This window comes from Poeciliopsis prolifica, unplaced genomic scaffold (assembly GCF_027474105.1).
Source record: "Poeciliopsis prolifica strain line A6 unplaced genomic scaffold, Auburn_PproV2 SCAFFOLD038, whole genome shotgun sequence".
Taxonomy (NCBI): domain Eukaryota; kingdom Metazoa; phylum Chordata; class Actinopteri; order Cyprinodontiformes; family Poeciliidae; genus Poeciliopsis; species Poeciliopsis prolifica.
In genome coordinates, this window is record NW_026562413.1 from 4686689 (window position 1) to 4700260 (window position 13572).

At 40.7% G+C, this 13572-nt stretch overlaps 3 protein-coding genes across 4 annotated transcripts; 2 read left to right on the forward strand and 1 right to left on the reverse strand.

Moving 5' to 3' along the window:
* Nucleotides 1–254: 254 nt before the first annotated feature.
* On the reverse strand, nucleotides 255–3714 carry LOC129374976 (piggyBac transposable element-derived protein 2-like). Of its 2 annotated transcripts, none has more exons than XM_055053705.1 (2): nucleotides 3508–3714; nucleotides 255–2642 (listed from the first exon to the last, which is right to left on the reverse strand). In XM_055053705.1, exon 2 carries the CDS (start codon nucleotides 2631–2633, stop codon nucleotides 873–875), a length of 1761 nt encoding a protein of 586 aa, XP_054909680.1. In that variant the 5' UTR covers nucleotides 2634–2642; nucleotides 3508–3714; the 3' UTR covers nucleotides 255–872. The 2 variants fall into 2 exon arrangements, with proteins under 2 accessions (XP_054909680.1, XP_054909681.1); XM_055053706.1 differs by lacking the exon at nucleotides 3508–3714 and adding an exon at nucleotides 2749–2808.
* A 694-nt stretch (nucleotides 3715–4408) lies between these two features.
* Nucleotides 4409–7504, forward strand: LOC129374978 (tektin-4-like). The gene is made up of 9 exons (XM_055053707.1): nucleotides 4409–4540; nucleotides 4649–4817; nucleotides 4982–5107; nucleotides 5179–5384; nucleotides 5481–5733; nucleotides 6645–6752; nucleotides 6836–6979; nucleotides 7087–7166; nucleotides 7247–7504. Exons 1-9 carry the CDS (start codon nucleotides 4536–4538, stop codon nucleotides 7449–7451), a joined length of 1296 nt encoding a protein of 431 aa, XP_054909682.1. The 5' UTR covers nucleotides 4409–4535; the 3' UTR covers nucleotides 7452–7504.
* A 624-nt stretch (nucleotides 7505–8128) lies between these two features.
* Nucleotides 8129–12188, forward strand: stmnd1 (stathmin domain containing 1). Its single transcript, XM_055053708.1, has 5 exons — nucleotides 8129–8474; nucleotides 9298–9469; nucleotides 9577–9722; nucleotides 10631–10756; nucleotides 11628–12188. The coding sequence occupies exons 1-5, from the start codon at nucleotides 8403–8405 to the stop codon at nucleotides 12051–12053; spliced, it is 942 nt and encodes a 313-aa protein (XP_054909683.1). The 5' UTR covers nucleotides 8129–8402; the 3' UTR covers nucleotides 12054–12188.
* Nucleotides 12189–13572: the final 1384 nt, after the last annotated feature.

The following is a 13572-nucleotide window of genomic DNA, read 5'->3' on the forward strand; positions in this document are numbered from 1 at the left end:
AAACCAGTATTGTACAAAGTATTAAGTATATATTTTTCTATTGCGTGTTTAAATGGAGGAGGGTGACTTTGGATGATAGGGACGTCAGTTTATTTTAAAGCCATGATTATTACTGGATGAGTGATAAAATTAAAACCATGGATAATTACATCAATAAAAATACAAAATAAATGTGGCGTTGTGTGGATTTTCTCTGCAGCACTAGCCTTTGAGATTTGGAAAAAAAACAAGGAACATGCTGATTGAGCTCAAAATCATGAGACATTTTAGATTTTTATTTAAGAAAATAACGGAAAACATCTCATTTTACACACTGTGATCCTACACTGTCAAAAAGCACCTACCTCCGTGGTCAGGGTTACTTAAACACTAACTGATGCCCACTAGGTTCATAAATTTTGGACATTTCCAATCAAAATACAACTTAAAGCTTCCATAACCATGTCGTATTGACACAGTTTACATTTTTGGCCACTTTTAACTTAATGTGTTTTAATATTATGCAGCTTCTCAAAATCACCAACTGCACATTTTACAGGAAATCTTAAATTTTGTTTAGAAGTAGACACCAAACAGCGAAAACTGATTTGGATCAATCATTAGAACGAATATAAATGTAGCTGCAATGCATAATTGAACTAATTTTCAAATGCTGATATAGATTAGCTTCTTCCTGACAGATTTCTTCTGGTTTTGCTAAAAAAGAAAATAGAAAAACGACTTTACACAGTTAAACATAAAGCTGGAAGAATCATGATGTGACCCATCAGGAACTGGATGACATGTAATTGATGCAACCGTGCATTCTGCTCTGTAGCAGAAAATATCGAAGGAGATCGTCTGGCTGACTCTTCACTTGCAGAAAGAAACTATTACTTGTGAAATTCTATGAAGCAGTTCTTGTGCTTGTTGAGGCACAGGTGAATGCCGCACTTTGAGCATTTGTAGACGCTCTGGCCCTTGCATTTATTGAACTTGCAGCGTTGCCGCTCGCTGTCAGTCATTGGCCAGTGACCCACGGCGTCTGACCGCACCTCCATGGTTGGAAGAGCCCGAGATGGACCTCGAAATCTCTTCTTTTGCAATTCCCTTTCCACGTCAGGCGACGGCGGTTCCCTCTTTACGCTGGAGATTTCATTGAACTGCATGCAGAGCGCTTGCGCCACCGACGTTCTAAAAGCAAGCAAGTCCTTCCGCTCCTTTTTTGGAACGTCCAGAGAATCACAGTCCCGCTGATACAACAGCCAGCTGTTCACAACCACCATATCAACAAAGTGAAAAAAGAACCTGTGGTAGTACTTCTTTGACCTGACCTGGATGCGACACGACGCAATTTGCGCGTTGAGCGCGTAGGTGCCTCCCAAGAACTTGTGGTACATTCTAATGATGCTGGGGCATGTCAGAAAGACGTTGTGTTTCAACTTTCTGTCCCATCTTTTCACTCTAGAGACAGAGTGGGCACCGGGGAAATTGCTGGCAACGATCACCCCCTTACTGTCGAACCATTTGACTGCCCTCACTTCTGCACCGTTGAAGATGACCTTTCTCTCTTCGAACGTCCCTCTTCCCTTTTTCCTCATATCGGAGTCGGTGCTGAAACAGCACCCTTGCAGTTGGTTCTGCTGCACCGTCCCGAGCGCTGGAACCCCCTTGTTCGCAAGAGCAGCGAACAAATCCAAGGAGGAGAAACAGTGGTCGAAATAGAGCAGGTGATCGTCGGCACGCTGGATGGTTTGTGCGAGCTTCAGCGCGATGTTTCCAGTCGGCCCGATGTCGGGTTCTCCGTGTTCAGCAGCGGTTTTGCCTGTAAATATGTCAAACGAATGCACCAGACCTTTTGTGTCGCAAAGCACGTAGATTTTATATCCCCACCGATGAGGCCTCTTGGGCGTGTATTGCTTTAGAGAGGATCTCCCTTTGAAAGGGACAATTTGTTCACCAATAAATAGCATTTGGTCTTGAGGGATGGCCTGAAATTTTTGCAGAAGGGAATCAATGACTGGCCTGATCTTGAAGAGCTTGTCCCTGTTGCTCGCCGCCATGTTGTTGTTGTCGTTGAAGTGAAGGAATTTTGTAATTTCGTCAAATCGATCTCGAGAGATCACATCGGCCACCTGCCGTATTCGGCAATCATTGGACCAGTACATTCGTAACCTTGGCAAGTGTATAACACTTATATACATCACAGTGCCAATAAACTGCTCCAGCTCAGTGGGATCCAATTTAAGGGCACTGTTGGGATTCTCTTGTGCACAATATAGATTACTTTGTTGCGAAATCGTTTCCAAAAGTTCAGTGTCAAAAAAGTCTCGGAAGTACTGAACGGGTTCTCTGATTTCGTCCGCATCTGGAAGGGCGCCTCTCCAGACAGGATAGTGTTTTGCAGAGCTCTGCTGTTGAACCGAGTCCCACGCGACCTCCTGCCATTTCGTCGAAGCGGCGTCGGACGCCCTTCTTGTCGTAGCAGCGCTGGTGCGCGCAATCGCGTCGTCAGTCCAGTCAGGGTCTTCGTCGGCGCTGCAGTCGTCACTTGCTGTTGCTCTGTTGTCCTCGTTGCTGTCGCTGTCGCTGTCGCTGAGGCAGCTGTCGTCGCTTTCAATCGGCGGTACGCCGTAGAAAGGCGATGCTTCCATCGCAGCTTTCTGAAAATAGATTTTAAACGTGATTAGAAATCAGCATTAAAAACATCCCATTGGATACACCGTTCCTTGAGATGAAATCAAAAGTTTTATCTTTGAGTTAGCTTACCCATAATTATTTCTATTTATAAGATGCAAGAATGAGAGGATTTTTTTTGTAGCTTTTTTTTTTGTTTGTTTGTTTAATCAAGAGGTTTGTGACTGTAAACAGTTTCATTTGAAACCAGAAGTTTGCATGCATTGATTAAAAAGACATATAGACCTTGTTTTTTTTTTACTGTCTGGTTCATCACAATCATAATTATTTAATGAAGAACATAGCCCTGTTAAAATATTACCTTTTTCAACTATGATGCATAATTTCAAAATGTATCTGAAGTTCTAATTCTTTAGTCGAATTACACGTCATATAATTCGACTAAGATATTTGATTCAACTGAAATCAAACAGGTTAGGAGTTGAAATATGAAAACTAGAAAAGTCTTTTCTTTGTCAGCATCCAGGATAGTGATATTACATTTCTACCTTTGATTTAGAAGAAGTTCTTTAAATCTCTAAGATTGTGAGGAAATCACCTGTCTTGTCTATAAAACTACACAATTTTCAGTTCCTCAAGAGAAACCGCTCTTTTGTTACTTTGAAGCATATTTAAATCCACGTTTGGCCAAAGGTTTCATCAGATCATAACTGATTCTTTTACGAGGTTCTGTTGATCATTTTGATACATCAGGATTTTTTTTTTTTTTTTTTTTACAAGCAGTGTGTAAACACCAGGGTTTTTATTGTATGACGTTTGCAGCCACTAATGTAGCGAAGGCGCGACAAAACAAAATGGGCAAATAACTCCGTAAATCTTTGTCACACGTACCTTATTCCGACATACCAGCAGTAAAAACAGCCGATAAGTTGGTAGGTGTTTCTAAAACGGCATAGTTTACCGCAAATTCGGATAATTTGCTGAATTTTTGTAGCTAAAATCCGTGGTGGTCTCCCGAGTAAACACTTCCGTTGTCAGCAACCCGGATGTACTTCACTCATCGACCAATAGAATTAGATTAAAATTGGTCTCGTTGTACGTCAACGTTGCCGCCATATTGTGAGTGACACTTTGTTTAAAATGTAGTTAAAACACGTGTTTCTTTGCTATATTATCAGAAAGACAGATTTTTGAAGATATGTGAATATCTTACAATGCAACTGCACGTCTCACAAAGCAGAGACATTGCTTGTTTAATGTGTAGGTAACTTACATGGAGAGTCAGTCATATGAAAAAATTTAGATATATTGCAGTTTTTCTAGGGCCTTTGGAATTTTTGCATCTTAATTTCAAGTCTCATCAATATTATATTACTTATGCTATTAATTTTAATTGCACTCTACCTTGTTTAAGTCGTTAAAGTAAAAGTTAAACATCTGTGTGTAACTTGTAAACAAAGATGTAAGGCACAAGCCTAAGCTTTAGATAGTTTATCTCTTTTAGTTGAAAAATGAGTGACACTTTTGCTCGATCAAGTTTTAGTTAAATCTGTGACTACAGTTTACAAGAAGTTGGAATTTTTTTTAACCTGTCCTAAGTTTAAGTTCATTTTCATTTTCTGCTAAACATTGGCCGCATTTATTTTGCTAGGCAGGTCACACTAACGCAACAATTTCTGCTTTACTTGTTCTTTTCAGAATTCAAGTTGTTATTGTTTAATTTGTTCTGAAAATGGACCATAATCATGGATACCACCACTTGTTTTTAACTGTGTTGACATTTAAACGCGTATCCTTGGAGATCGTTGGAGGCTTCCACGCTCTACTCAATGCAAATAGTCTCCTTGTTGTCCCTACACTTTTGTTTCCAACTGAACTGATACTCAACAATTTGAGCTTCTTTACAGAAAACCAAAACAATGTGGTAAGTAAGATGGTGAATTTGAATCAAATTCACCATTTTCTCTTGGCAGTATTTCAGGTGAAAGAAAGTTATTTTTGATGCATTTTTTGCCTTTTTTGTATGTCACAGGAAAAGTAATCCAAAGATGGATTGCCTGCAGGAATCAGAAGGTAAACTGACTCTCCCTGCCCTGGCTGACGGTATAAGTCTGTCATACAACAAACCACGACCTGATAAGGACCACTATGTGAAGCTGAATGAAATCTTCTTCACCCTGCATAGCAATAATATTGCCCGGGTAAGGCCCAACTGCTCAGCCAAACTGCTAAATTTTGGGTTGTTTTTGTTGGACAGCATACATTGAAATGGCTTTGTTGAACTAAATTAATGGGACACTGGAGCTCAATAATTCATCTGGTCATAATTTTATGTTGGAGGCTTATTTCCATTTTATCATTGAAGGTTCCTTTGTCTGTTCGTAACACCATGGGGCATTTCACATCCCGCCACATGGAGATCAGCCATTGGCAGGCCCATATTTATGAGTTAATCCGGCGGATAGAAAGAGAAATCATCTGTGTGGAGCAGGTACCTGCATCAGCAATCAAACTGTCACAGAACAAAGATGGGCTATTTAGTAAAATTGATTGTGCCCTCAGGCGAAAGACACGGCAGAGAACTGTCTCCAGGAGAGGCAGCTGTACAGTCAGCTTATGAGTGACTGCGTGGCTCTCAGCAGCAGCCTGTGCTCGGAGGGTATGAGACAGGACCCGGTGTTCCTCAAGCTGAAGAAAGAGGAGCAGACGACCAACGAGAGCAGGGAGGTGCTGCAGAAGCAGATTTTAATCCTACTCGACAAGCTAAGGTCAGGCACAAAGAGAAAAGTCTGAATTAATCAGAGTGGCGCACAAGTTAATCGTCAGTGGGACGATTAACTTTAACTTCTGTTTTCCTGCCGCAGCGCTCTGAAAGCAGTCCGTTCTCGGCTGCTGCATGATTTTCAAGACAAGGTCGAAGCCATCAAACTCACCAGCAAATGTATCACCTTTGAGGTGGACACCCCATGCTCTCACATACCTGCTCCCTCAATCAAACCAAACCATGTGAGCTATGAGACATGGCTATCTCACTGCCAAAACCTGAAGCTGACAGCTGAAAACCTGCTGAAGGACTCGGCCGCCTGCAGGGCAAACCTGATGTTCCTGCTGGCCAATGTAAGAGCAAGACACACTTACAGCTACTGACAGGAGTTTACAGGCATGAATCATATCCAGAAATGTCTTACTCTTTTTTTTCTTGGGGGTGGGGATGTGGGGGGGCTTCAAATTGTGCATTTTTGTGAGGGAGGAATGGCGATAAAGTTTATAAATTCAATCATTTTCATCTGTGCATTGGGTCAAATTTATGCACAAAGGTTGAAATGTAGATACACATCCTCAAAAATCTTTAGACAAATGTGCTTTAGCAAGTTGCAGAGACACAAAATAGACATATTAAAATTGTGCCAAGGATTTACAAAAATCCTTTTCTCAGCATACATGGTCCTGCTGCTTGTTTCTGATCATTATCATGTTGGGTCAAAGTCTCCGGTTCTTAATTATTGATTAGATGCATGTTGCTCCATCAGCATGTTGCTCCATCAGCATTTTGCTCCATCAGTATGCTTTATTGGTGACTGTTCCCAACATACCTCTTGTCATTGAGCTCAGGTAGCTCTGTTTCTGTCCCCTTTGACCACCATAACACCTCTGAGAAGAAAACATTCTTGTCAACGTGAGAAGTTCTGAGGCAATCTCAAGTTTGCATATTGCCAAAGTAGTCACCATATCGCAATATGGCGACTACTTTGGAGTCCATGATAGGCAATCGGTTTCAATAAATGTTAACAATTATGCTAATTGTAAGTTAAACATAAATTAACATTTCTCCACACAATATGTGACATTTATGAGAATCATATTGACTTTATTGCCATTGCCAGTAGGCAAGTTCACAGGTTAGGAAATTGCTTTGATAAGTGTCGCATTTTATTATTCTGGATATTCTTGATTAAAATAACCAAAATAATTGCTGTACCAGGGTCAGTGACATATGTCAATGTCTGTCATCTTCCCGACGATTGCAGCTGAAAGACGCCCACGAGCGCCAACGCAACAGCACCGCTGAAGCTCTCAGGAGGAAGATCCAGGAGCTGACCAAGCTCCAGGATTCACTGAACTTAGAAAGACAGAAGGTCGGCACGCTGCAACCTTTCACACAATCTCACAGCACCTCAAACCTGGTCATTTAACTCCTCGGTTTGTCTGTGACCTCCAGATCCTGCAAGAGATTTCTGATCTGAACAAAGACATACAGAGACTGATCCAGCATATTCAGAACTGTGAGTCCAGGCTGCACCAGATCACCCACCTTCTGGAAATCCTCAACCAGAGGCCCCGGTTTGAGCTCTGCCTGGACAATGTAGGTGCTGCAGCCTGAGGGTTGTACTTGTATTATTAGATTTTTTTTTCTCGTTTTTGTTACAGCTGAAACAAATCATAACCGGGCTTTTCTTGTCCTTCTTTTAGCCCCATAACGCTCTCGTTCTGGAGAGACAGGACCTGGCAAAGATGCTTGCTGGTCTTCAGTCGGTGCTGCAGCTCACCCAGTAAGTTCTCTCCCTCCCTCAGTGACCCGTCTGTCACCCGACTTTCTGCCGACTGACCCTGCTGTCGCCGTCCTTCATAGGCAGAACCTGGCTGTGGCGCAGAGACATCTGATCTTTGTGGAGGAGAAACTGCTGAAAAATGCTCAAACGCTTGAGGTGGCGCGGAAGTGCCAGGCCCTCCACCAGAGCTTCCGGCTGGCCATTGACACATCTATGGTTCTGGGTAACAAACCCAGGCTTTGTAGAATCACACAGAGCTCCAGCCCTCACCCCGACATGCAGTAGATGCAGCTGCTGCTGACTCCTATAGTTCTATTCACTGCCAATAAAATGCCTAGCACTACGTACATTAACTTGTTTTCTTTGAGTGTCCGTCTCTGTTGTTTTGTTTGTTTGTTTGTTTGTTTGTTTTTTTAATCTGCAATGCTTGGATTATGTGAAAAAGAAATTTTAAAAAAGTTGAGGAGCAAAACTGTGGGCATGAGCTGCTTGAAATCTCATCAACCCTCTCAAATTAGTGAAGAATGCTCACTTATTGTATGTTATTACTCATCATTCATGCAAATAAAAGTTTATTTATTTTTTTTAACTTGCTTTAGCTTACAATTAAGCATTCAGTAAATTATTGAGAGACTACAGTTATAGTATATGAAGAAATTTGTGACCGAAGCCAAGTTTTGCACACTGAGTCGTCATTTTATCATCCAGGTTTAAGCATCTTTAAGATGCATTGATATTTCCTCATTTACACATACAAACTAAACGTAGCTGCTGTTTTTCTTCTCCCTTAAAACAAACAAACAAACAAAAAAATCTGAAATTAATGAGTCATGTCAAGTAGTAACTTTCCTTTTTTCTTTTTGTTTAAATGAATGTTTTTGTTTGTTTTCAACATTCAAATATCAACACGCCGTTTCCACTTTTTTATTTATTCATTTTTGCAGCTAAAACATTTTCATCCAGTAAATAAGACTCCTCCTGTCTTTTAGAGGCTTGGCCTGCAGTCACTGGGTGTAACCGATCTCCAGGGATGTTTTCGCTGGTCGCTCTCTGTTTGTTCCGGGTCAATCAATCTGACCCCGACCGGGTCACATTTATTGTAGCAACGGGCCCTGGCAACGGGCCGGGGCCCATGGAGACCGTGTGAAAGTATGCGAGACCGGTGACTGTACACAGACTGGAGGGGCTGATAAACGCGACACGTCTCTCATCCGTCCGCTTCTCGACCTGCCGAACATGGGATGCTCAAGCTCCACGAGCGTCGCGGTTCACCCGCTGGCGGAGGCGAACCAGGACGAGGTTCGCTCGGTGAGTCCAGAGGTTCCGGTTCTGGAGAGAGTGCGCGCTGTTCGCCTGCAGAGGAGTTTGAAACTGGCAGTGCGCCTTCTGTTGGAGAAGATTAATAATAATAATAATAATAATAATAATAATAATAATAATAATAATAATAATAATAATAATAAGAGGCTGGGCTCACTTAAATGTCGCCCATTTAAAAGGCTTACACCGTAAAACCTGATAAGTTGATTAAACGTAAAAAAAAAAAACAACATAATTCCTCTGACTTTGCTTACGTTATCTAAAAAAAACATCTCTGTTCTTTTTCTTATTAAGGTGTTTGAATTTATTTGTTTCTGCTGAAATGAATTCCTCTTATTTCTGTTGAGTTCTGCACATTTATACATGTGTAAATTATCATCATTTATTTTTTAGCATTTACATTCACAGATACATGTCTGTGGGTCCGGGTACATATATGTATATGTATTGTAAGTATGTATGCGCATATGTGCATGTGTGCGTTTACGTGTGTGCGTTTACACACACATGTAAATGCACACACATGTACACATGCATGTGTACTTACACTTCTATATTTCTAGTTTTGCTTATATGGTGTTCTTTCTACATTGTGCTATTTTTTTATTCAGTTGTGTTTCATTTCTGTTTCATTTTGCTATGTGCACTTCAATTTCCCACTTGTGGGACTGATAAAAGATTTTCTGATCTTTATTCATCTTAACACTTTCATTGCTTCATGACAGCGTCAGTAGAAACGTTCAGAAAGTGTAACGATTACTTTGTAAAGTCCTGAGTCGTAATTTTCTCTCCGTCTCTCCTTTTGTATCAGGATGAAGCGGGGTCTAAATCCAGCGGACGCGGCAACTCAGCCAGGTCAAAGGGCACAACGGACAGCGGGGTCATGATGGAAAACAGAGACCATCCGGTGTTACCTGGAGGATTACCAGAGAAAATCCCTCCTGTACCGTCGGGGAGCCTCAGGGAATGTGTTGCTCCAAATAGTGAGTTTCAGTTGCAAACTAATTTAAAAAAAAAAAACAGACAAAAATAAACAAACCTCATCATGTTGCATGGAAAAAAATGACACTTCGAATTGATTTTACTTCAGATGTTGAGTCGGACTCGCTGCAGGGCGACGCCACAGTACAGGGGCGTCCCAAGTCCATGGAGATACTGGAAGAGCTGTGGAGTCAGGGCATCATCCCAGTGGGACAAATGCGGGAGAAAGACAGTGGAGCTGCCTACTGCATCATGGTGGGAGACTCACCTTCTGTGGCTGAAAAGATCAATTATTACCTGTTTTAATGTTAGAACTGGAATTTATCTTTCCTACGTCTTGAGCTGAAACATTGGTCACTTTTAAGAATTTCCTACTCATTTGATGCCATGTGATTTTTTTAGACTTTTATTGTCCCAAAGAGTTTCAACTGAGTTCAGCAAACACCCCTTTAAAATGCAAGCAAAAGCAGAAACATCTTAAATTTCAGTCAAAATTCATAACAGAGCCATCATATATTGTTAAACGTATATATTAGTGTTTCGCATAATCTCATACAATTACTTATTTAATATTAAATTCCTTTTAACAGGAGGTAATACATGTTTTATATCTCATCAGACATGTAATTAATTAATAAGTTGTTAAAACATAATCAAAAACTTAAATTTTTCTTTTATGTCAAGGCAATATATATATATTTTTATGCTAAACTTAACTAGGGTGTCACAGACTCACTCCACACTTTAAAAGTTGCATTTTTCCTGATTTTATTCCAATTACCTATAACGTGCATCGTGTCTATCAACAGGTCCAACTTTACAATCAAGATCAAAACTGCAGGATAAAATAAAATAAAAATAAAATAAAATAAAATAAAATAAAATGAATCAAGGCCAATAAAGTTTGAGTTAATACAATTTAGAAATCACACATTCAAGGTGCAAAATAGCCCATGAAGACTTGCCTATATTTACGAAACTTTAGGAACTGGACTTGGACATAATGTCATTGCTCCTGAATGCATTAAAACTTTTGTCAGCAACATCACCTTAAACGCTGGAACATGTCTTGAGCGTAGAAGCATTTGAAATAAACCGGGAAGCTGCCTTTCAGTTGTTGCAGCAAAAGCAATTGTAGTGAAAATGTGTGTTTGTCTTATTAGGACGAATCCAAGCGTGTCGCCCGGAGACTTCCTTCCAGGTTGGAGTCACTGAAGGCCAAAAAGGTTCAAAGCCACAGCAGAGAAGAGTTTGATGAAAAAATGAGGCTGGTTGAGGAGAGACGCAAGGTAAGGTGTTTGGATCAGTGTTAATGTCACGGGCTCCTGACTCATTACGACCGCAAACCTGTTATATAGGTTTGTGTATCTCATATTTGTAAAATGTCAGAAAAAGGGTAGATGGCTTTAAGAAAAATGTCTCTAATAAATATGAGAAAGCGTTGCATGCCTCCGTTTTGAGTCCCTCTGAGGCAACGCATATGACCTTTTACCCCAGCTAATAGGAGCATTTCACTTCTGTAGACTGGCTTCAATTCTTTCTGTTGGATTTTTGAAATCGTAGAATATTGTTGTGTAGCCTCCAGGGTTCGTACCGGTGCTTGAAAAACTTGAAAATGCTTGAAAATTTTCAATTAGGTGTTTGGAAGGTTTGGAAAGTCCTTAAATGTGTTTCAAACAGAAGCACATTTAGAGAGACATTCTGTGTATCTCTAAATGAGAGACATTTTGTGTCTCTGTTTGAAGTTAAATTTGGTCAAATTTATCTTGTTTCAGGCCAATTAGAATCACCAAAATTATTTCTATTTGCTAAATGCCAGAAAACGTATTGAGAAAACTCTGGAGATTTTATTGTAACTTTATCAGAGCAGTCAGGCTTATAGGAGTAGGAACTCTACTTTAAACGTTTCCACAGCTTTCCTTTGCTCCAAAATGATGCTGTTTTTTAAGTGGTATCAGCATGAAGGGGATGGGGGCGTTTAAAAAAATGAAGCCACATGAAGCCAATTTTTATTTGTAAGAAAAATTTTTTTTAGCAATGTATCCTTTTCCTGCCATTTCATAAATTACGTCAAAATTTGTGGTTTTTAAGAAACACGGAAAAGTTCATTTGTCTCATTTCTCGCTCACACAAAGATCTGTTCCTTCCACCGTCTTTTAGATGAAGCAAGAAGAAATGAAGACCCGCTTAAGGACAAACACGTCGCAAGGTCGACGACCGGCTCCCGCCGAGGAGGAAGCGGACTCGACCTCGAGTCCTGTGGAGTCGCTACGGCTCCCAGCAGCCAGCGCAGAGCCTCCAGCTTCTGCGCCCCACGGCCAGGCCCCACGCAAAGCAGCCGTGGGGGGAGAGTGGGTCAAAGGGGCCGAAGGAGACAGCAAGGAGTGGCCGGAGGGAAAACAGCAGGGGGAAAAAACCAGGGAGGACATGGGAGAGGAAGGAGATCACCTGGAGAGAGGGGGGATGGAGGAAGAGGAGCTGACTGTGGTGGAGGAGCTGAGGCCGGGCGAGCTCCAGGATTCTTTGGAGGAGCTGGAGAGCGACTCCAGCTTTCAACGTGCGGAGGACAAGGACGAAACGTTTTAGTTTATCACAGAACGGAGCCTCGAATCAGCGCTTCATAGGAGAGGAGAGGAAGGCAGCCAAAGGATTTCATTTTGCACATTCACAGAAGACGTTGTTGGCCACATGGATCTTATTAAACAAATGCAAAAGGGCAAATGAACTCCGTTTTTACTGAACCGCAATGTTGAGCTCGCCTTAAAACTAAATGAGTTCTTGTTGGTGTTTCGCTGACTTTTTAGAGAGGTAGAAACAGAGGAGTTGTGTTGTTCAACACAAGATGGCGTTGTTTCAGTGAGTGATGCATGTTTTCCACTCACTAAAGCAACGAATCTGTAAAATAAACTATAAAAGGGGGAATTCTATTCTCAGAAGATATAAGGTTTATTTCTGAAGTATTCTAGTGAACATGCAGAATAGTTATGAGTCTAAATGTTCAGATTTTTCAGAAAAACCAAATCGAAGGGAAGATTTGTATTATTTACTTCATCTTGAAGCGAATTAAGCTCTGAATCAATATGTTAAAACTATGATCCTCGTAGAATTACAACCATCGAGAGATTCAGCCTAAATTAAAGCTGTTAAATTAAATCAACTACCTAAATGGGCCTCCATGTTGTTTAAGAGAGAGCTGATTCAGATGAGTGAGCATGCAGCTTTACAATAAGGGTATGCAACCTAACCGGACCCCCATTGTCAAGCAGAAGAAACTTGAAACAGGCCCCCCTCCCCTCATTTTATTCACGATTCTCTATGGACATTAAAAGGCGTGTGGCTGCATTAATAAAACAGAGCCAGTAGTAAGAAGCTGCATCGGGTTGCATTTCACTGAAACGTGGAGGATCTTTAAAGCAGCAGCTTAAACTCAGATGGATGTGACAATGAACGCAGGCTCCTGTGACACTATGAGATAAACCGATACATATTTATGTCAAGGATAAATAAAAAAATATTTAGTGGCAAGACCTGAAAATTGATGCTTACAGACTCTCTCCATACAACATGACCAATCTTGATCTATGTTTCATAAAATGGGCTGGCAAAAAAAAAAATTCTTTCAGAAATAAAAACCATGTGAGATTTTCCTTTCATTTTGCAACTATTACTCTTTGTTGCTCTGTCACATAAAATCCCACTGCAATACATTCAAGTTTTTACATTTTGATGTGACAAAATGTAAATAAATAAATGAAAATAAGCTTGGAATACTTTTGATAAGAGCTGCCTTGAGAGGGAGAAAAGTATACAAAGAAGCTACGATATAAATGATTCATGTTTGGCTGCGTCAAGGTAGGTTACTGGTCAGGCTCTACGGGGAATGGGGTTTCTTCTGTTTGTGACTCCATTTGAAATGCATTACTGAGATGTTTACAGCACTAGAGTTACATATTCACTGTAAAAGCATCTTAACGTCATGAAATAGTGAAAATGAAGACAGCCAGAGCAGAAAACCCTGCAAAAGAGATCTTCGGTGATTCACCTGCCTACTTAAATAACCAAAACAACCAGAAGCAACAAGAACTTCAAGCTGTGGTTCAGTAAG